This window comes from Limanda limanda, chromosome 3 (assembly GCF_963576545.1).
Source record: "Limanda limanda chromosome 3, fLimLim1.1, whole genome shotgun sequence".
Lineage (NCBI taxonomy): Eukaryota > Metazoa > Chordata > Actinopteri > Pleuronectiformes > Pleuronectidae > Limanda > Limanda limanda.
Genome location: NC_083638.1, coordinates 27,295,683 through 27,318,746, shown reverse-complemented (window position 1 = coordinate 27,318,746; position 23,064 = coordinate 27,295,683). Strand labels below are relative to the sequence as shown.

General features: G+C 41.8%; 1 protein-coding gene across 1 annotated transcript in view; it reads right to left on the bottom strand.

The window, feature by feature from the left end:
* Window positions 1-4,409: 4,409 nt before the first annotated feature.
* Window positions 4,410-23,064, bottom strand: part of LOC132998663 (AT-rich interactive domain-containing protein 3B-like) — a 47,871-nt gene continuing 29,216 nt past the window's right edge. The window contains exons 5-9 of the mRNA XM_061068394.1: window positions 8,649-8,832; window positions 7,226-7,485; window positions 5,564-5,839; window positions 4,974-5,066; window positions 4,410-4,846 (exon numbers count right to left, since the gene is read on the bottom strand). Of these exons, the coding sequence (XP_060924377.1) occupies window positions 4,656-4,846; window positions 4,974-5,066; window positions 5,564-5,839; window positions 7,226-7,485; window positions 8,649-8,832 (1,004 nt within the window). The 3' untranslated portion in view covers window positions 4,410-4,655. The remainder of the gene's footprint in view (window positions 4,847-4,973; window positions 5,067-5,563; window positions 5,840-7,225; window positions 7,486-8,648; window positions 8,833-23,064) is intronic.

Here is a 23,064-nt window from a genome sequence, read left to right as displayed (position 1 = left end):
TTTATTGTATATTCAGTTCTGTCAGCCCGACCAAACCACACAGGTTAATCAGTGATACCAGCACTTCCTGGTTTGCTTTTAGAGGAACTTCCTCTTACAGGAAGTTGCTATAAGTTTTAAAGGTCCAGACTTTCACAATCTCTCTGAAACCCAGAACATTTGCCTTGTGACATTTCCTCTGCATGATATCCCTGATGGTTTGGTTTCAGTGTTGTGGGTGGAGGTGCTGTCACAATAGCCTTACCTAAAAATGTTATTTGATCATATTTAAATACTGATATTTCACAAAAACAGAGTGACTCATTAAAAAGCCCAGTGAAGTTTCTGTGGAATAATCAGTATCAAATTTCCCTATCGAGCCTTGAAGCTGTGTTTGTGATACTTGCTGAACATGTGACAGAAACCTATCATCTGTGGAAAGGCCAGAGGACTTCATATGCTGGGAATATTCACCACAATTCTGAACTTTAGCAAACAGTGTAAGTGGTCGTCACTAACATGTCAAAGAAGAAATAAACAATCACACGGATATAAGATATAAAGTAAAACTTTATCATGACATACAAGTTTAAAGCCCTGAGAACCATATCTTTATATTACTAATATGAACAAAACTGAATGTGTGAAAACCACTTTGGAAAAGTGCTCCTCTTAAATACAATCAGCACAAACCAGTTTTTACAAGCATTCATGTATTTTGTCCTATTTTTTGTTTACTTTAATCAAAGAGAAAACTATAATATCATTATTATCATGTCCATAATAATAACAGTACAAAAATATGCACAAACCCCACAGTTGAATTAATATACGGAGCATTGTACAAGCCAAAATATAACAACATAAAATTGATAAATGAGGTATTCGATAACCACTTGCATATGCGCCTGTTTTTACACAGATCAGGTTAGTTCTTAAACAATTTAAAACTGAATTAACTCCAAAATCATCTGAGAGACAAGAGGTTCTGCAGACTTCCAACTTCACAGCTTCCTGAGTGACGAGACTTTGCCGGCAGTTACTGACAACAACAACGTAAAGAAAAATCCCAAAATGCAACACCAAAAACCAAAAGTAGCATTCGGCGAAGTGACTGCAGCCTCCGTCAGTACTCGTCCCCCCGAACGCAGCAGTGAGTACAGCCCACTGCCCTGAGGTATTGTGGTATAATGAGGTTGGATGGGGGGTGTCTGTGATAGACACACACACGCACACACACACACATACATACAAATTCATCCACGCAGCAGGTCAGGTGGGAGGAGCCCGGACATTAAGGAGGTGACCAGACATTCAACACTTCATCACTCTCCAGCAGCAGCAGATAACTGTAGCTGTACAGTGCTGTTCCCATTTAACAAACTGGGAATTGCATGTCTGTAAATGATCCTCATGCTCCAGATATCTCAGTAAAGATTTTAGAAGCCCCTCCTCTCCAAAGATATAACCATGACAGTAGCTCGACCAGCAGTATCCTTAATGTTATTATAAGTGCATGAAGGTACATTTCTCTACATGCTAAAACTGCTACCACAGTATGCACTGAACCTGCTTGCACACACATGAAACACACTCAACCACACACAGACATACAAAGGCAGTGAAGCTACATTATCAAACAGTCATTGCTTGGACTTCGCAGATGAAACAGAAAGCTTGGACTCAGAAATAAGGAGGTGTTTTAGTAACACAGCCCAAAGTCTTTAAGCTTAACTGTTACTAAACACAAGGTCCACCAGAAAAAAAAAAAACACAAATAAATAGCAAAACTCTCCTCTCACAACTGGTGTCTAACATCTGATTGAATTCTTTGATTACTCTCCAAAGGATTAAGCTCGAAGAGAAAGACATTTGTATTATTCCCAGCCAGCTGAGTAGTGAAAGCTCCACTGTCCGGATCTCACCAGCAACTATTTTTAAGGCAGCATCTACAATTCTCACCATTATAAAATACAGTTATGTGTCATACAGGGTTCTGAAGGGTACAGCAAAAAGGACTTACAGCACCATCGTCCAGCCCCTCGAACCCTCAACTGTGATCTGCACCGCAAAACGTCTGCAAAACCTGACACGTAATGGCTAAAACACAGTCTAATAAAAAGCAACAAGTCTGCCTCCTCAGTTCACACCGGGCTTTAAGGGGTTTCTACACAGTTAAAATGCCTCACATTCAACACGGATAAAGCTAGAAAAGTCATGTCCATCCATTATGGTGTTTTGAAAATGCTAAGAATTTATATTGAAGGGAGAAAAATACCTTACAATCGAAGGGATAACCCACGTCTTTCTGCCTTGTCAGGAAGTGGGTGTTTATAATTATTAAACTCATGAGCATCTGTCCACTTTGGCGGCGCAGCACTGCATCCACAGTGGGTGGGATTAAATTAGAGGGAGAAGCAACAGCATCTGGGCCAAGTTCTGGACAACGACACTTAAATATCTGCTAATGGCCTACAAATAATGTCCATCTGTACATGTCACAAAATCAAAGAAATTTACCTCACATCACCCTAAATATATTCTTATATATATATATAAAAAAAAAAAAAGATTAAGTGAGATTAGATGCAACATTTTTTTCCAAAATGGACCTTGATCTGTCGTGCAGTGCACCGCAGTGGGTGTGAGCAGGACAGTATTAGGGATCTTTCTAGAGGTGAGACTGGGCTAGTCTTTGGTATTTAGCTGTGCAATAACCAGAGTCTAATGTGAACCAGAGGATAAGAGTGTTAAAGCACTGGTCACATGATTGTACACATGCATATCATTTCGCTGCTGTCGTCAAAGAAGATATTAACTGTGATAATGCAAATCACAATAAAATTCAAGGTTAATGCGGTCGATTCTTTTTTATTCATCTCGACCTCTGTGACCTTGAAGCCTGTGATCAATCCCACAAATCGCATATGTCAGTGAGGAAATGGCTAACGCTGTTTTCCTCTTCCTCTTCCCTGAAAATGATGCAGATATATCATTCTTCTCAGACAGCAACTTGAGAAACCAAAGAAAGAAGGAAAGAAGGACAGAAGGGAGGCAGAGAGAAAGAAAGATGGAAGCAAGCATAAAAAAGTTCTACAAGTAAATACAGGAGAGAGAGATAGCGAGCCCACCCCAGTTCTATTTGTCCCCAAAACCATAAGCAGAGTGTTAGAGTATGTTTGTGTCAGTCTCAGTTCAGGTACGATTTCCTTTCACAGGTTTTTGGGGCGTCAAGTCACGATGGCCTTGAAGCCGTATGAGGTATGTAGTGTAACCCCCCTTGTGAGGGAGTCTGATGAGGTATAAACAGTCATGTAGACTTGTGCATTCTTCAGGTATGAATCCTTTCTGGTTTCCCTTTAATTAAACAGTGAGTCCTTGCAGTTGTCACTTCCTGAGAGAGAGAGAGAGAGAGAGAGAGAGAGAGAGAGAGAGAGAGAGAGAGAGAGAGAGAGAGATGGCCTTCACAGCAGAGGGGCGGGTATGAGGTCTGAGAACTATGCTTTGACAATGATGCTGTCAGATCGGCATTCAGCTCTGTGGCTGCAGCTGGAGGAAGGATGCATAAACAAAATGAGCTTCAAACAGCTCCAATCTGATTGTGTAGCAGGGGGGCTAAGAAGGCCTCGGTGCTACTGCTCTGTAACAGAGATAGGAGCCGAGTGGAGACATGAGCTCAGGGTCTGCAAGGCTTGTGAGTTGCTGCTCCCCCAGATTTGTGCACCGTTAGTTTAAGGACAGCTTGTGTGGACCTGGGAGAGGTTAGATTTAGGGTTTGCACTTCCAGCCTTTCTGCAATGGATTTCACGTAATCGGAATGGAGGGCGGAGTTATGCAATGAGGTATTTAATGTGCCGATCTACAGCATCTGATCATTCACCAGTTTGAATTCAGCAAAGGGGGCAACAGTATGTTAAAGAAACGTGAGCGGCCCAGCTTGGAGGCCTGTCACTGCGAGGTGGCTGCTATGTACACAAGGTTCCACTGGTGAGAGTTACCCGACTTCCCCTGATTGCAACTAGGTCAAAAAGAATACAAAAATAAAGTTGATTCAGGTTAAATATACTACAGCTCCTGAGGTAAAGACACCACTGCAGGTTACTTGATTTGAGGTATGTTAAAAGGGAAAAACTAAAAACAAAATCATTCTAAAACACAAAATCAAAAAAGACAACAAAAATGGCAACAAACAAACAAAATGTCCTAAGATAAAACTTTTCAAGTTCAGTTGTGACTACACCTGTCAGTGGGTTTTGGCTGAGCTGATTGTGTTTAGCATGTACATTATGATTAACACGTGTGTGTGGATTGTGTGTGTTTGTTGTGTAGTGTGTGTGTGTGTGTGTGTGTGTGTGTGTGTGTGTGTGTGTGTGTGTGTGTGTGTGTGTGTGTGTGTGTGTGTGTGTGTGTGTGTGTGTGTGTGTGTGTGTGTGTGTGTGTGTGAGTGTGTGTGTGTGTTGAGTAAAATGCATAGCTGTGCGTTCGGGCACATGTTGTCATATAATATTCTCAGGCTCTGTGTTCATGATTGGACAGCCAAGACGTTGACAGGGTTGATGAGGTATTTGTTGTGCAACAGTTTGTTAATCTTATTGGTTTCTCATTGTACTGTATATTCATGCAGGGTCTCCCAGTGGAAGAGAGGCCGGGGGAGCAGGTACAAAGGGCAGCTGGAATCAAGGTGACCCGCTGGGGACCGGCTCGGCCGAGCCAGGACCCTTGGAGGAGGATGAGGAGGACGAGGGGCTGAGGGTCTGAGCCGGCGGCATAGAGAAGCCAAAGCTAGTGCTGGTTCCAGCAGGGGAGGCTGTGGCAGCGGCAGCCGAGACAGCAGGCCCTCCTGCAGACTTGTGGGCAAACAGGGTTCCTGCAGAGTGGGTTATAGGAGACATCATTACATTAAGTGCAGGTTATACATCCTAATAACACATTTAAGTTGGGTAATTATTTAATGCAGGAAAGAGATGTAACACAACATAACAATCAATACACACCTGAGTAGACTGTGCCATTGACCTCCACTGAGACTGTGATGCTGGCATTCCCATTAGTCGAGATGCTAAGAGACATATCCTGCTGCTTCTGATCTGAGGAAGGAGAGATCACAATGTTTTGAGGATTTTTTGTATATTAACATGATTTATTTGTCCCTAAATAGCAACATAAATACATTTGACTGTGTTTATACAGAATTAGTGGGTGGAGAAAGGGCTAAATACTGATTTGGCAAACTATTAGCATTTTAAACATTTAGAGAGATTAAATATCAAACTTTGCCAAATTTTGACATTAAGGTTTTCTTGTTGATCAGAGTAACAGTATTTCATACGATTATGTAATATCCACTGGATATTATTGTGACAGAAAGTTGCTTAACACCAGAACTGCCTTGTCATTTAGTACATGAACAAAGCTATTTGCATGGTGTCTCAAGAGAGAATGTGTCAATGCTTTAACAGAAAGGACATTTGCAAATAGACTAACTTGCCTAATACTAAGATCTGCTTTTGACTCAATGGAAACACTTCATTTTGATAGTTGATAGGTATTTCTCAGAGTATCTTGAAAAACGAGCAGCACTGACCTCTAGTGGTGATGACGGGGGCTCCCATACGCAGGTTCATAGGCATTTGGGTTGCCATAGCCAGCAGGTTGTGTTGGAAAGCCTGCTGCATCAGACGCTGCTGCTCCTCTGCCAGACGGGCCATCTTCCTCTCTGGCCCCTCTCCTCCAACGCCGGTCTCCAGCTTTTCTCTCAACTGCTCCAGTGTGGCGGCTCTTGCCAATCCAGCAACCTGGTGCTGACCCAGGGCCAGCGCCATGGAGGACCGCCCTGCCATGATGGAGGGGGTCAGGTCATCTGGAAGAGAGAGAAATGGAGTGATAGTTTTATAAATTATAATGGAGCCAATACTTGGTCTGCATAGACTGAAAATGTAAATTATGAATCTAGGCAGTGTGAATGTTCAAGAACAGCTCTGAGATAGACTCACTGGTGACCTGGCCAGGTACTACTGCCTCTCACCTATTATGAGTTAGGAATGTTTGATAAAAACGCTAAGTAAGTCCGGGTCTGACGTATTGTAGGAAATTATATTTTAATGCCAAAATGAACAGTTTTTTAATCACAATTGTCTAAAATCTATATAGTCATATTTAACTGATGGAGAACCTGCAAACCCCCTGTTTGTTCACAGAACCTCACTGAGGAACAAATTCAAAGACCAGCAGAGCTTCTGATCTGATGCAGTTACACATTGACGATGGCAGAGGTCAGCAAAATCATGTCCAATCCTACGTGACCACATAAAGTAAATAACAAGTAAAATCCAAGCCTTGCACAAGTCAAGCCGCGGGTATTGTCGGGATGCATGGCAGAGACACATTCCAGCCATGTCAAAGTGACATCAGATAAGATAATCGTGTAATGACAGTTATCAACAGAATCCTAATGATGTGGACGGAAGGCTTCAAAGTTCATAAAATGTCCCCCCGGCGTGGGAACCATGTTATTAATCAGCAGTAAAGTTGAGGGCTCTAAGCTGCCTGAGGCCAAACTGGTTCATACACGGTCTCTTAAACACCTGGATGGACAACACACACCCACGCACACCCACGCACACACTGACAGTAGAAATAGTGGAGGGAAGGAAGGTGAGTCATTGCAAGAACGTAATACATAAATATAACAGAGCACTCTCATACCAACATTCATGCATGCACACACAAGTAAACACTCTCATACCACACACACATGCACGCACCCACACACATAAACACACACACACAAACACACACACATAAACAAACACACACAACTCTTCAATCATTTAAACCATAACCTGATCCACAAGTACTGCTCCAGTCGTGTTTATCCAAAGGCATGACCAGATGTAGTGTTTCTAAACTGCGATAGAGGGCAGTATTTCACAATAAATGCCCAGTACATCTGTACCTGGAACACTCCAGTCTATACCAACCACTGTAGAGAGGTTACAGTGTTTTAAATAAACATTTACCCAGTTTAATATAAACTTAATGAATCCAAAGACATGTTTCTGAGCACACATGCTCCCTTCTTCACCATTCATATGTTCATCTGAGAGCTGCCTGTTCACAGGCATGTTTTAGTGGGGAAATCCCACATATCGTAAAAAAAGATTGTATTTATGAATAAACAAAGGTTACCTCACACTACCATAGGTCCCGGTTCTAAAATTACCCTGCACAACTTTAACATGCCTACCTTTCTTCAGAGAGGGTCCTGGTGAGGCATGCAGGCCATTGAGGGCTGCAGAGGTCCCATGCCCCAGAGATGAAAGGTGCATCTTGGGAGGGGAGAGGATGTGGGGGGCTGTGCTTGGAGAGGGGGAGAAGCGGAAGAGGCTGCTGCTGTAGCTCGGACGACGGCCTTCGCGCCGGTTACTGTCGATGGCGGCCTGGAGCTCACCCGGGGAGCTAAGGCCTTTCCTCTCGCACTCATAGGGGTACAGGTATTTCATGTACCTGAAAGCACACACACACAAGAAAACACATCTGATCACCATGGTAACATTCACAGGGCAAGCATCGACATTATCATTTGGACTTAATACAGTTCAAAAACTACAACAACAACAAAAAACCTTCTGAGTCAGAAATATGAAGGCATTTTACAGGTTATCGAATGTAATTAATACCTACTTTAACATACCAATTTATATGATTACATTACAGTGGCTTTGTATTAAAAAAGATTCTGTCTGTGCCTTAAAAAGATTTTCTTTCTGCAGAGCAGTGAGTACAGGTTGACAAAGAACCAGGTTGTTAAAAGACATTGTTTTAGTGAGAAGTACAGTAGTAGAATATGATTACATGTACTACAGTGGAGTTAAGTAGCTGAAAACAAAAAAAGGTTTTGTGAGGAGTCTGCACAACATTGCTGGGGCGTTACGACTATGCACAGTCACAGCTCTGGTATGTTTTCCATCCCATAAAAACATACGATAAAATGAACATCCAGTATTATGCATGCTGACTGCATAATGGTGGAACAGTAATACAGAGGATCAATACAAGGCTAAGAGCAGCACTGTCCATTAAATAGAGCTAGCACAGCAACCCTGCACAACAAGCCACCGACATTAAAAATACATTAAGGTTCATTAGGGCACCCTGCTAGTGGACAGGATAGAGGGGTGTTACATCTCTGGACGGGTTTCCATCAAGAGAGCGAGCGCGTTTTAGTCGAGGCTCAGCGCATAAGCTGTCAGTCAAACCCCACCTTAGTCATTGTGAACTCTGACCCAAATCATGTCAATAAATCTATGGGAGTCAATGGGCTCTATGTGTGATGTGATGGATGGAGGGATTGAATGGGAAGAGGCAAGGTGGCCTGCTGGAGGAAACAAACTCACATTGTGTATAAACACACTGGCACGGTTAATATTGACATTTGTATTCATGGCAACACACACACAAACCCACTTGTTCTAATCCAAACACTGACTTGTAGCAAAAGGGAGGTGCTTGTTTCCATACAAGAAGTCACACATAACGGATTCTTAATTAAGCTGCGATTAATTTAATTGGAATTTTTATGAAATTAAAATGAGATTGACTATTTGGGTCAGTTAATAGCTGCTACTGTGGTCAGGTATTTTTGGTTGTTGTTCCATATAAAGACTTACTGTGTGCGTAGGGTGAAGGCTGCACTAGTGATGGAGGTAGGAAGGTTGAGTCCCTTTGTGATTTCTCTCCAGATCTTTTTGTTGATGACCTCCACCAGCCCCCCCTTCTCAGTCACAAGCTTGTACAGCATGTACAGATCCAGGACCTGCTTTGCCATGATGGGGATACGATTGACAGGGGTTCCTGAGGAGGAGAGATACAAAAAAATCACAGCATATTACAAATGATACATCTAAACAAGTAATAGCTTAGTGACACATGATGGCTGATTTAGGCTGGATGATCAACTCCTCCAAAAAGGTTTGTACCATGAAACTTTGTGGAAAGATGAGGAAAAGGTGAGAGAAGAACCCAGACATGTTTAATGCAGACCTGGGATTTTTTTCACTTGCTTAAACCTTTCATTTTTCAGCATTTTGTTGATTTCTTGGAGAATATTTCATGAATCTGGTTTGTTAAGGGGACTGATATTTGTGAGTGTACACAATTTGATGCTGATCCAAATGACAAAGTGATTCTTGTGAATTTACATGTGATTATGGCCGAGGTATGTGCTCTACTGAGTGACCTTCTAGTTTCAAAATGTGTATCAAGTGTGCATGTTTTTAACACAGGGTCTCAACAGGAATATAAACTGTCATGCTGAAGGTTTCTCTTATGTGCATCCCGACGGAGACATATTTGCATCAAACACAAAAATGTATTTAAAGTTGCTACAGTGAAAATAAAAAAGTAATATGAAGTCTACATACTATGTATTTAATTTATTAAACTGCCCAAACCACCAGGATCAATGTATGACCTCCAGACAGTGACCTAAGTAGTGTCAGTATGCTGGTAAGACAAGGGTGACAGACCTGTTGCCACCATGACTTTTAAATTTGGCTTGAAAACATATTAGCCCAGTTAAGGCAATCTGGCTTGACCTGGAAAGGGGATTCGCAAACAACACAAAGCAAAGCGGCTCTAGACTTTTGATACAGATGCATTAATCTTGTCAACAGCTTATCTGCAGTGAGGCTTGCAGGGAACGCGTGGGGAGGAGGAGGGGGGAGGACAGCGAGGGAGGAGGAGCTGGACGCTCGCCGTATGCAACAGAATCAAAAAGTGCAATGTGCAACAGTGTACACATGGAGCGGGAGGAGGGGACTGGGGATTGTGACGACCTGCTAATCCATGGGCTGCGGTGGGTGGGGGCTCCTGGATAGGCCAGTATAATGAAGCTCATTTAGAGGATTGTACCGAGTAAATCCACACCCCTCTGCTGTTAGTGCTGCTGGGCCCGGCACAAGGGGAATCACACAGATTTGCCCTCACAGTTAATGCCAGCCAATCCTTCAGCCCCTCCACAGGCTGCTCTTAACCTGGAATTGGACTCATTAATGACTTTGTAAAATAGCAGTGTGATCAGGCCATGAAGATTAGCCCTGATTCATTCTCTTAAATTAGCAACATGTCTTAAAGCCATGTGCAAGGGGTGAACACATGGACATGCATAAGTGGGGAGATCAGGAAGGTGTGACATCACTGTTAAATGTGATATTATATTCATATCATATTAAATGTAATGTTAGCGTTTGGAGAATTAAAAATTTCTTCCTCTTTAGTTCCCTTAGTTTTTCAGCTAGAAATACAACAGAGGACAAAAGCTTTGTCTGTGTTTGGGAAGGGAAATCAGGTCATAATAAAGGATTGTAATTATCAGTGTTGCTTTATATGATGGTTGGGAAAGATGGTGAACCTGTTGCTTACGGTCTTTACATTCAACATACAACAAGGATTGAAATAGATTGCATTCGTTGGAACTCGTGTACCTCCAAAATGTCAAATAAAAATCAAACATGCACATCTGGAGTCCTGTGAACCGGCCTACAAACCTCCTGTCACCCTGTTAAATGAACATAACCAAAGCAACACAGCACCATGGTGTGGTTAATATTGTTTCATCTTAAAGCTGAAGAAAATGCTGTTCTTGGAAAACAGCCATCTTATCTCCAGAGCCAATTACCAATTAGCAAACCAACAGGGCCCTTTGCCAAGATGCCTGCTTCTTTTACAGATCACTTAAATTAACTATGTAAAGAGCACGAGGAGAGGACCAGTGAAATAGTATTTAATGTTCCGGATAAAGACCAAGGCTGTATTCCCCATTTAGTTACCCAGCTAATGTTGATTGTTTAAGCAATTTTTGGTAGTTATCTTCAAAGTTCTTGATTTGAATTATCTCTTTTTATAATGAAATCCAAAATTTCCAAATCACCAGGTTAACAGTATAAAGTAGTAGTAAATAGATTACAACTAAAAATGTAATAATAGAAAACAATACAATATACGTTACACATTCCTGCTAGGCTGTGTAGAACTACCACATCATCTTTGGGCAACAGAAACATTTCCAGAACACACCGTGCAGCAGGAATGCTTTGCTGCCAGCACCTCATCGGTTCTTTAATGCAGCATTGGACATCAATCCTGCATCAAACAATTAGTACAACTAGAGGGGTCAGAGATCAGCCAGGGGTTATTGATGTGTGAATTAAACTGCAGGTCAGCAGGAAGCCATGTTTTCATACAGGCCCGGCCGTGAACAATGAGAGCACAACAAATGAGACACAACAGCACTGGTCCCATAGTGACAGGCCAGCAGTTGGTTAGGCTTTAATTCATGGCTAAGCTTTTATTCACCTCTTTATCAGCATCTGCTGTCACATCAACATCTGAATTAACACATCTACCAGGAGCTATTTTTTAGAGCGCATAGCCATAAACAAGACGCAAAAATTACAGATTTCAGATAAGAGAGCTGAGCGTAGCGTGTATGTGTGTGTATGTTTTAGAGGAAACCAAATAGCTATCTATATATCTTAAGCGGACAAGATGTGCTTTTGAAACCTAAAACTGTATTAATTAGTCAACACGTGACATTAGCCAGGTTTCAAATGTCAACACGGCTTGACCACATATGAAAGGGCTGGGAGAGCACCTTTGATAATGCCATAATTGACCAAAAATCACATTACCAACACTTGGGCAGTTACCCAGAGAGTTCTCTAATTTGAGAGAATAAACGTGCCGCCCGCCTTTGGAGTCTAACATCTGCTCCGTTTCCAACCCTGGAGACATTTAGCTCTAACAGGCTTAATTAGACCAGTCCAAAACATCTCTTTTGATCAGAGCAGCACAACTCCTCTGCGTCACAGACCATTCCATGCACCCTATTCTGCTGTTATTACTGCTGCCATTTTAACCTCAGTGCCGACTTGTCTTTAGAAAAGACTGTAGACAACATGAGCGTCACTGACACAAGATCACTTCAAGGTATTCGGCTGTGCAAGCTTCATGTGGGCAACTATTGGGTATTTAATTTCTCTGTGAAGCCGTGATTTGTCCACTCGGCTGCTCTGAGCCAATCTGTAATTGGCTGCAGGCTTCACCTCCCATCATCCTTTGCCCTGGACTGATTTTCCCCGAGGGACAGGGCCATCAGGAGCCTAGTGATTAATGGCACCAGGGGTCAGAGGTCCCTCTGGTGGGAAGTGCCGCGGCTGAGGGGCCCTGAACCACTCCCTAAGTCTTTCCTCTGACTTCCACTGTGAACACAAGAGCCACACGGCTAGCTTCACGCGGCTAGACTTCAAATGATAAGGGATATAGATACAGAGTCTGACAGATGAGAAAAAGGGGCAACGAGTGTGACTGAAATGGACAGCTTGAAAAAACGTAGTGACAGACTTTCATTTAGGGTTTTGCAGAAGAAAAAACTGTTTGATATTAGATGATGTAGCGGATATTTTCTGCAGATAATCAATTGTTTTCATATGTGTAAAGATCATGCCTGTGTTGATTTCCCAGAAGGATAGAAATCATTGACACTATGGGAAAATAGAGCTCTTGACAGAAACACAGCGAAACGATGATAAAACACATTCATTAAAACTTAATTAAAAAATAAAATTTGTTATTGTTTTATTCGTCATTTCTGAATAAAAAAATTAGATTCTAAAACTAGGTCTGATTAATGCCATAAACACGTTTCAGATTGATCCTGTCATTTTCGGACAATTATTAAGCACCAGAATCTTTATGAGACATAAACAATATGTCACTAACCTTTGACAGACAGAGACAGATCGCCCATCTGAATAAAATAAATAACCTTTACCACATATTTATATCTCAATGTGAGGACAAAAAATAGGTCATTTTATCTGACCCCTGACCTATTTTTAGCAGGAAACAGCTGTTCACATTAAAGGGCCTCTATAATAAATCAATTGGGTGTCCCTGACGCTAGTGGTGGTAAATTAAATATCGCTGACTTCACAAGATGGACATTTTTTAAATAATTAAGTTACAGAGCGACAGCCATCCAGCAGACAACATACAGGAAATCATTTTTTTTTACACAATGCGCTTTGGCTGGTTTATAACACCGTCTACAGTGAGGAAAGACAAGAAAAACAAGAGGAACCGGAAGAAAACACCACGTCATCGCATTGTCTTAGGCTGCTTTAATTGCGCCAATCAATTTAAAGATTATTTAATTGGATTATTTTTGCTTTTTTGGACTCTGATTAGTGTAACAAATGCTGACACAAAGAGGAAAAACAGAAGAACACGAAGGAGAAAAGATAAGAGGGAAATGAACAGAGATTAAAAAAAAAAAAGATAAGAGAAAGAGATGGAATGAAGAGACAGATACTTCTTGCTACCTCTAGGAGGGAGGGAAGGAAGGATGTAAAAAAAAAAGGAAGGGGGAGGTGCAGTAGCTAGCCAGCTGGAGAAAGACTGGATTACTGCTGTAAGGAAGGTGTCAGCCAACACAAACAGCCCCTGGCCTCATAGCAGTGTCTGAGTCCTTTCAGAGCACCCACAGCCTAGCCACCCACCCACACCTTACGCCTCCTTCTCCTTCTTCCTCCCTCCTTACTACGATCACCAAATGGACAAGCTGGATCAGAGCAAACTTTATGGTCAGGACTATATCCTTATTTCCTTTTGAGTACATTCCTGTCGCTCATTGGAATAACTGTTTGTAAGAAACTCTGATCCTAAAGAAGTATATCAATTCTTCACTGTCAACAAAGCCTCCTGCATTAACGAGTGTCAAGAAGATGACATTTTGACTGCATTAACTGCACCACTAATATATTGCTTTTTTTATTGTGTTTTTTATATACACAAATAACATAAAATACACAAGACACATATAGAATTAGTTTTTAGAGAAAATCACTATAGAACAGCCCAAACCCTTCATTAGCATGGGACAGAAGAACATTGACAGGAGAGACTAGTGTCTGGGCTCCACATGCTGGAAGTTTACTTTATGTCGGGCAGCCCCCTGGCTGTTTGGTTTATATGTTTGAACGTCGGGGCAGCATACGTATTGTCGAGGACCCTGCTGTACGCTGGGGCATGTTTGTTTTATTTTTGATGCATGGTCAGGGACATAAAAGGTAAAAAATCCTTGAGTGTATGGAATTTGCTATCTTTAGTCCAGGCAGAGCCACCACTCGCCTTATGGACCAATTCATATCAAGTGTTGTAACGCTGTAACGTTACCCTATAGATACATCGCTATTCCAAGCATGAAGCTCCAGCCACAGCTGGTAGAGACAGAGAGATAGGAAGGCAGGAACAGTCATCTAACAAAGTCCATAATATGTTGGATCGATGTGCTCTATACTGCTGGCTGTATAGGTTTCATTCATGTCATGTCAATAAAGTGCAATTAATGTGAATTGACAGGGCGAGGAAGGCAGAGAGACAAACAAAGGGAGATAGTCAAGGCACAAAGACAAAGAAATAATGACTTGGCTTCGGCTATACTTAACCAAGATGTGATAAGCAATAAAAACGCAGTCCTTTCTCACAACACTGGGTCTAGTAAAGCCACATGTACAGTTTTCACATGCATACGTGTCCCTTTATTTATGAGATAAAGAAAAGAAACACCTTCACCAGATTCTAAAACTAGGTCTGATTAATGCCATAAACACGTTTCAGATTGATCCTGTCATTTTCGGACAATTATTAAGCACCAGAATCTCTTCTCTTCTCGCATTCTCTCGGTCTTCCCCCCATCTCATTAAAAAAAAGAACTCAGGAAACAGAGAGAGTAGCTGCTTAGTGAAAATGATTATAGCGAGCAGGTAGCCAGTATATTTAAGGAGCTGTCTTCTGTGCACTGTCGACTGCATCAGCCTGTGGTGTAAAACATGAAAAAAAACTGGCCAGGTTCCAAACAACAGCCACAAGCTGTAAATCTCAGCGGGAGCCGTTCTCACACAGTGGAGATTGTCAAACTACAAATAATGACACTCTTAGCACTTCAACCACATGATTGGATGTTTATCAAGTGCAATTTTACAATAACTCTCATACATATGACGTTCAAAGAACTGTTAACTGTTTGGTTCAGCCCTCATCTTTCTGACAGTCACAGCATTTCAGAAAATAAACGAGAAGGGTGCACAGAATGCAAGAGAGAACGAAAAAAGAAGAGAGAAACATGACTCCTTCTCCGTGGGTCATGAAGATGGGTCACCTGGTGATATAGAGGGGGAGGGGGATTGAAAAGGTTGGACGGCGCGAAAAATGAGATGGCCTCTCCAACTGTAACCCAAGTCCCCTCGATCCCAAGAGACCCGGCAGATCAACTAACCAGACCCCAATCAACACGGGCTGATATACAACGATGGATGAGTGGAAAGGTGGATGAACGGTGAGCTGGCTGGTGTCACTACTGGTTATTCAGGGCCACTTCTCTTTCCGTTTCTCAGAAAGACAGAGTTGACGTGAGGAGACATCTGAGAGACGTACACCACACGGGAAATATGATGATTTTTTAAAATTTGATTTCCCATGAAAATAACAAAATTTAAACACAACAATATTATTTGCATAGAGTTGTATGAATTCATTAGTCATCAGAACACAGCTGTTTTCCTCCACAGTAAGACAAGCCATGTGGGGAAAAGAGGAAATAATGCAAGCAAACCACAAGTGAAATGCTGCAATTAGTGATGGGAATTCACAGACAAATATTGGATATTATTAAAATAAGGGATTGATCTGATGGTTGAAGGGAGACCTGATAGACGTCTGCCATGCAGGTGAAATACCCTCCCTTCTGCCCAGTTTTGTGTTTGGTAAAAAAGGAAACAAACATTGACTTGACTGTCTCTAGCTCCAGGCTATTTCTCATTTCATGTGGTTAAGTTACTTCACCCAGCAGCCATATTTGAAGGTAACCAACCAGTATCTGTGAATGTTTATCTACTGTAAACATTTAGCTGATCTGTGAAAATCTGCAGGTGGCTGAGGCACTATGTACTCGACAGAGGCCTGTTCTGAGTGTTATCGTGACACCAGCATTCTGCACACTAACTCTATGATAAATGAATGAGATTATAAAATCTTTATTGCGCTGCACTGACTCACTGTGAGGGGTTGATTTAAATCTTCCAATTACTTCATGTCTTCAGCCCCTCAGTCATACACTTTATTTACATTACAGCAACTACTAACGCCTGTTAAAGAGTGAGCCATGTGTTCAATGGATGAGCATTTTCCCATCCTCACTTCACAGTTCTGCTGGGGCTTTCTTACTGTTAACCTTTTTTATTGCTGCTGCTACAACAAAATATTAATCTCTTAATAACTTTGTAACAACAATTGTTCTACCTTCTCAATGTGCTTGCCCAATGCACAAGTATTACATCAACTTATATGGCCCAGCCTAACCTTTTAGAGCCATATCCATTAAATTCAAGTCTGCATCATAAATCAGGGTAAGGTCTAATTGTAATTTTTTACGAGAACTAACAGGTGAGTAGTAGAAATATATTTAAAAAACCTATTGCACAGAAGAATGTAACGGACCTGTAGAAAGCATGAGTAACAGTGTGTGTTTGTCGAAGAGGGTGAGATAAAATGTTTGTTGACATTGGCTGCAGTTATAAACACAGATGACACAGGCCTGTATTATGAGTCAGTTAGGAAAAGGCCAATCAAAGCTGTTTTCTATCCACAACTTGAACTACTCAAGAGTGAACGTGAACACACTCAAACGTACACAGTCAGTTACAACATGTATTTCAAAAAAAAAGTGCTGGTCTCGACAGCAGGTTGGTGTGTAAACATAATTAAGAAAGTCTTATAATGTGACATTTTTAGGAATGTTGTGTCAGATATTCAAACACTAAATAAGAAAACCTATTCTGACAGATGATCATGTGAATGTCTTTGAGCAGTACAATTGAAAACTATACAGCATTGTCAAATAAAGTGGATGACCTCTGCTCTATTATAACATCTGAGTGGAAGATCAAGTCTTGTAAACAGGCAACTCTGATCTTTACAGAAATGTCAAGAATGTATGTCACAGTAACTTGACAATGGTATGTTGTGTGAATAATAGAGGGAGGGGCTTTGGCATCAACAGCAGATTCCTGTGATTAAGCTACGGAGGTCAGGCTGAACTTTGTCCACTCGGAGCTAGAAACTGCAGGTAAAACAAATGAGAGACCGGAGGCTCTGCCTTTAAAACGAATATAAAGAGCAAATGGTTGAGCGACAAAGAATTTAAAACATAAACATAATTTAAAGAAGAGAGAGGCTGTATGATGCATAGATGGAAGAAGAAAAAAAATCAGACACTACGCTATCTGCTCCATGTTTCTAAGGTCTCTATCCAACACTGGTGTCAGTTCACTGCTGGTATCGCTTTTTTAACGTGTAAGTGGGTGACAGTGATGTCTACACTGGCAGGTGGAGCATTGACAGGGCTCGCTTTTCCTTCGAGCAAGCCTTATAACACGGCTAACTGCTTCAATCAATGGACACCCGGACTGACAGATAAAGTCATCAGCTGACGAGCCCCATTTGGAGCCCAGCCCACCGATCAATACTGTAGACATCAGCTGCTATGAGCCGAGGAGAAAAAAGGATTTGTCGAAATGGGGGAAGCGGTTGTTGGAGGGGGGTTGTGCACTCATCTTGGGAAATTTTAACTCCCATCAATGCTAATTACTTTTGGCATTTGGAATCCATGACAGTGGGTCACACATTTACCTTTCAGGGATTTAGCTGATGCTCTTAATGCAGAGTGACTTAAAATTAGGTCAAGAGCACAATATGCTTTAACTCGGAAATTACAGACAATAGATTAAATATAGATTAAAACAGTCACTGAAATATAGGAGTACTAATTTACTACATCTAAAAAAAATTAGAACCTTACCCGACAGAAAAAGGCACCAAGGAATGGAGAATGTCACACGATAGACGATACACAGAAACTAAAATGGCACTTGCAGGGTGGCATCAGTGTCGGAGTGTTTCACATCCATTTCTTCCCTCAAATCAAGTATTTTATTTTCCGTTAGGCCCCTTTGCAATCGTATCTTTTACTGTGTAGCTTATGCAACATTGCTGCAGACCTTCACTGGAAGTGAGCTCAGGGCTATTGTACTGGTGTAGGGCTCCTCTGGGGGCTGTAATGCATTTCATACCATCCATCACAGGGATGTGGGGGCCAGGAAACATTGTTTTAAGAGCACACACAGGACACAGATGGAGAAGCAAGACAGGCAGATATGCAGAGTGGCACAAGTTTGGGAAATTTGTAGATCACAGGAGATTTGCATGTGGGAACAGCTTAACAAAGTCCCCACAAAGACACAAGTGAGTGGTCAACACAGACATTACTTAGAAATTATGTAAAATGTAAGTTAATTTCATTTTAAATTGGAAAAACTTTCATAAAATAGTATCTCAAGGTGCCATTTCTTGAATAATAAAATCCTACCTATTTCCCACCTACATCAAGTTTAAAAATGTATATGCCTAGTACTGCTTTTATAATTAATAAATCAATATCAAGTCTTAGCTTTGAATATTTTCTACCGACAATATTACTTCATTGATAAAACTGCATAATTTAAATTTCAGTGTCTTAACACCATTGCCCTGTGCAGCCTACCATTATGAAAATATTTTTGGATGTAATTTTTTGCCTAAATACATTTTTATATCATGGCATTGTTCATATTATTAGTTTTTTTTATTTCATAAAAGAGTTTCAGCCATATTACACTTTTTGTGTGAAATGTCAATGTGTATGCAACAGCTTGTGTTTTACCTCTCTAGTCCCTTATCCATTCTGTAGTGATGTGTTATTCTTAAACATGTACATTTCCAAAAAAGTTGTCTAACTGATCTGTCTGTTTTTCACAGTGTGAGCACATGTTAACTATCGAAGACAGAACAAGATGCATGGATGAACTGGATAGCCAGTGATATTTTTACCCTGACCGATGACCTCGCTAGAAGCATGAGGCCTACACTTGTCGTAGTCGTCCCTGCTCAGTTACTTATGAGGATGGTGATTAAGAATCTCCCAGCTCTGCAGCTTAGAGTCTCAAATCCCTGCACAGTATGGTCGTAATTATAGATAGACAGCACAGTGGCAATCCTAGGCTAGAGCAGGGCTAAATGACAGAGGAAATAACAGGGAGGCTGTGCGGATTGGGGGTTGGGATGAAGAGACAGAAAGAGGAAAAGAGACAAAGACCAACAAAAACACAAAGTAGAAAACAGTCTCAAGATTTGAATCTGTTCTATAACACACCCACTCAAAAAAACATCAGGGAAAATACTTTTTCCTTTTGTTTTGAAGGAAGAGAAGGGCATAACCATTTCGATGGGCTTGCTACCTAAACGCTGTAATTTGCCAGACGACGGGTGGAGTTCCCAAAGGCAAAGATAAACTCAGGCCTAAAAAAATCAACACAGTGACCATAAAATCTTTGATCACAAATTCAGGGCAGGATGTGTCCAATAAGAACAGTCGCAGTCTGACTTGGGGCAATGATTAGAAAGCAGTGGTTGGAATCTCTGTATCATTTGGGTTCCCACCCTTTCCTGAGAGTAAAGGCCCTTTGCTACTAGTTCTACCTGATTATCTTTCTGTTTGGTTAGAGAGCTTGGTCAGCTCCAGCCCACTGACAAGGTGCTTTCAAAGGGAAATGACAGAGCGTGGCCTTGTATCTACATAGGCTGGCCAATGCCTCCCTTAACTTCCTTTTAGTCACCCTGGCACCCCGTCTGCCCTTGTCCCCTGTGGTTTCCACGTCTGCCCTCTTCATTCTTCACGCTCTTTTCTCCCTTTTCACACATGGAGACACGCGACTGTCACTCCCTTGTCTGCCGTCCGTCGGCGCTGCCCTATCAAAAAGGTTGGCCCCCACTTATTTGGAGATCATTAATCATCCCGTGTTGGACAGGAGGCCCCTTAATCCAGCCCCTCCTCCCCCTGGACTCACCAAACAGGCCACAGCACGGGCCTCCGCCCCTATCCCCCATGGTGTTATCAAGTTTCAGTGGTTGTAACTGTAGCACAATAAACAGAGGGGGAAGGAGAATGGGGTGGGGGCAAAGGAGGAGCAAAAGGACAGAGACAAAATGCAATTTCCCAACTACAATTTATTGGTGCATTCTATGTAAAACATGCTTCTCGGTTCTTGACAACTACACCCATCTTGAGACTTGCATCTGTATTGAGCCGATTACTGATAAAACGTATTATATTTGTTTAACAACTGTCAGACAAAGCAGAAGGTCAAAAGGTTGCTCTAGAATGAAAATCATTTTAGCCGCTATACAGCACTATCTAAAATGTTGCTCACAATGGCCAGTGTTTTTGTTGTAAAACCAACCAGCTGCTGCCATTTTCCAGAAGTTGTGGGGTGTTAACTAAAGAAAAAGGGGGCCGTATCAAAGAGCCAGAGAATGTTCCTATTGTGGTGTGGTGTTTGTACAGAGGGCCCGCCTGTTACGAGGGCCAGTGTGACGCTGACCGGGGAGTAATATAATGCATACATGGATCCCCCAGAGCCCATTCATGGTGTAATTGGTGTGGACAGAGCTCTTGGTCTCGGGGTTACAGTTAGTGAACTTCCTCTCATGTCCTGCTGGGAGGCCACTCTTCCCACACCACAATACAACCAAAAATATAACCTGGCAATGAATATTTCTTTGATTTAATAAAAGAAAATTAATTTCACATGGCCAAATTAAACTTAGTGATTGACTTTCACAACTAAGACTGTAGATCAAACCAAGCCCTACAACTCCCATTTGCTATACGGCCCCTGGAAACATCACTGGCTGCCTCAATTAAGCTTGACAGGAACAAACAGTGCAGTTCCCCTGACTGCAAAGATAAGGAAAAATAACATCTTAATTATGCTCATTACCATCTCCCCTCCTATGTCTCTCTCCAAATCACACGTTCCCAGGCTCCATCAAGACCACACGACTTAATGACAGAGACAAGTCCAGCTTACCCCTTTATTACTATTAACAGAGCTAAATCTAGTACATGAGGATTTCCCCCTTAAAATAACTCTTAAGCAGCGATACACCATGGGGTCCCTCTTAAGCTGAATCTACACCACCGGTTAAGAGTGTCACACTGGGATGGATCTAGCCTGTGCGGTCTGTGACGTGTGAGGCTCTAGGGCACGAGGAGCTAAAACCCTCGTCTCTACCCGCTGTTCCTCCCTCCCTTTTTGACTGGTGATTTCACTGAACAGGAGTCTCTCTCTCTGTCTGCCTCTGTCCATCACAGCCTGTGGCCATTAATCATCTCAAGTGGACAGCGCTGACAGGCAGTTGGCTGCATCACTCTTATTTTCTTCCTCTTTTTTTTGTCTTTATAGCACACCCGTAGCTCCCGCAGCCTCACTTGGCCCCCTCTCCTGGATCACCTCTTCACAAGCCCACCTACTGCCCCGAACCCCCATCCCAAATGAGAAAGCGGCCGGGTGTCAAACCAAAACAAACAATCACCCATCTGCTTAATAGAAATCTTTGAGGTGGTTAATGGCGTCGAGCCAGAGTCAAAGCTTTTCTTTGTGCTCCCAGTGGGGGTGAAACAGCAAAACCTGTAATGGATATGATGAACAGTAATGTTGGTGTGACTCATGAAGGCTTATATTCTCCACCAGCACTCCTCCAACACGAGCAGCCAGTTGCATTTACATTACATTTACATGTCAGGTCATTAGCTGATGTTTTTATCTGCAAATAAAGGCAGGAGATTATCCAGTTGAATAAGGCTGAGCTCCTCGAAAAATAACACACAACAATTAAGGGTGAAAATTATTCTGGGCATCCAATGATCTTATATGATAAGGGAGTAGCAAACAAAAAAAGAGCCAAGGAGGGAATGGAAAAGAGGGTCTGTATGCGTGTCTTCTGCCATTTCTATAATGCACAGCCCATCAATGGGCCCCTTTACTCACAGAAAGGATTTAGGGCAGCTGCTAAAATTCCTCAACCATTAACACACACACACACACATACACACACATTAGCATGCACACACACACACGTGCCTGTTTTGAAGAGCACAGGCAGGAAATGGGAATCCCTTGTAAGTTTTCCTTCCGCTGTTGCTTTCCTCTCAAGGCCTAGAGGCCCCACGACGAGGTGGGAAAAGCACTTCACCATTTGTCTCTCTGTCCACAGACACCACTGGTTTTCACTTAATCTGAAAATCGACTTCACAAAATGAGCAAATACTTTCCCCATATATATCTTAATGAATATATCTTCCCATATCGCCACCTTTAATTCAGCTTTCTCAGAAATCCCACATAATAGTCGCACTAAATTAAAAAGGCTTCCTATAGGCTACTTCATTTAAATACAGGGTAATAATTTTGTCCTTACATCTATGATGTGAATCGGAGGGAGGGGTAAACACGCAGTAATTAGAGGGTGCCAGCATGAAGAGTTAGCCAGGCTTGCTCTTCATCTCACATACTCAAGCACTCAAACAGCAAATAGGGAATCCTGCCAAGCAATTTGTTCCCTGTGATTAAGACTAGAGTTTGAGAGAGCACAGAGGTTAGCAAAGTGCCTCTCGTCTCGAGGAGGGGTGAAAAAAATCTGCAGTAGGGCGAAATTATATCCTACCCATCTTTACAATGGTTGCATCAGGTCTCTAATGTCAGGAATAATGTCACAGTCACTTTCTGCTTCCATTTTTGGAAGCAGGAAGTGGCTGTGGTTGTTTATTCTTCCCCTTTTCCAGGTATGTCTTTGGAGAATGTCTTTTTATTTTATGGTACCATTTAATTTCTCCAAAAAAATTCTAACAACTCAAATAAAAACTACTAGCATTTCTCACCATATGCTTTTCCGTTGCCTCAAACTTGTCTATTATGGATGAGCATGCAATGCTATTTGTTAAACTGCTGTTGAGCACTGACCCTTGCACTCCCTCACTACTGGTCACTGGTTCTAATGATGATACAGGAACTTGATCTATGCAAGTCGCTTCCAGTTGCACTTACTGTGAGTCACACTGGAAATGTAATTCAGCTAAACAAGTTAAAATAA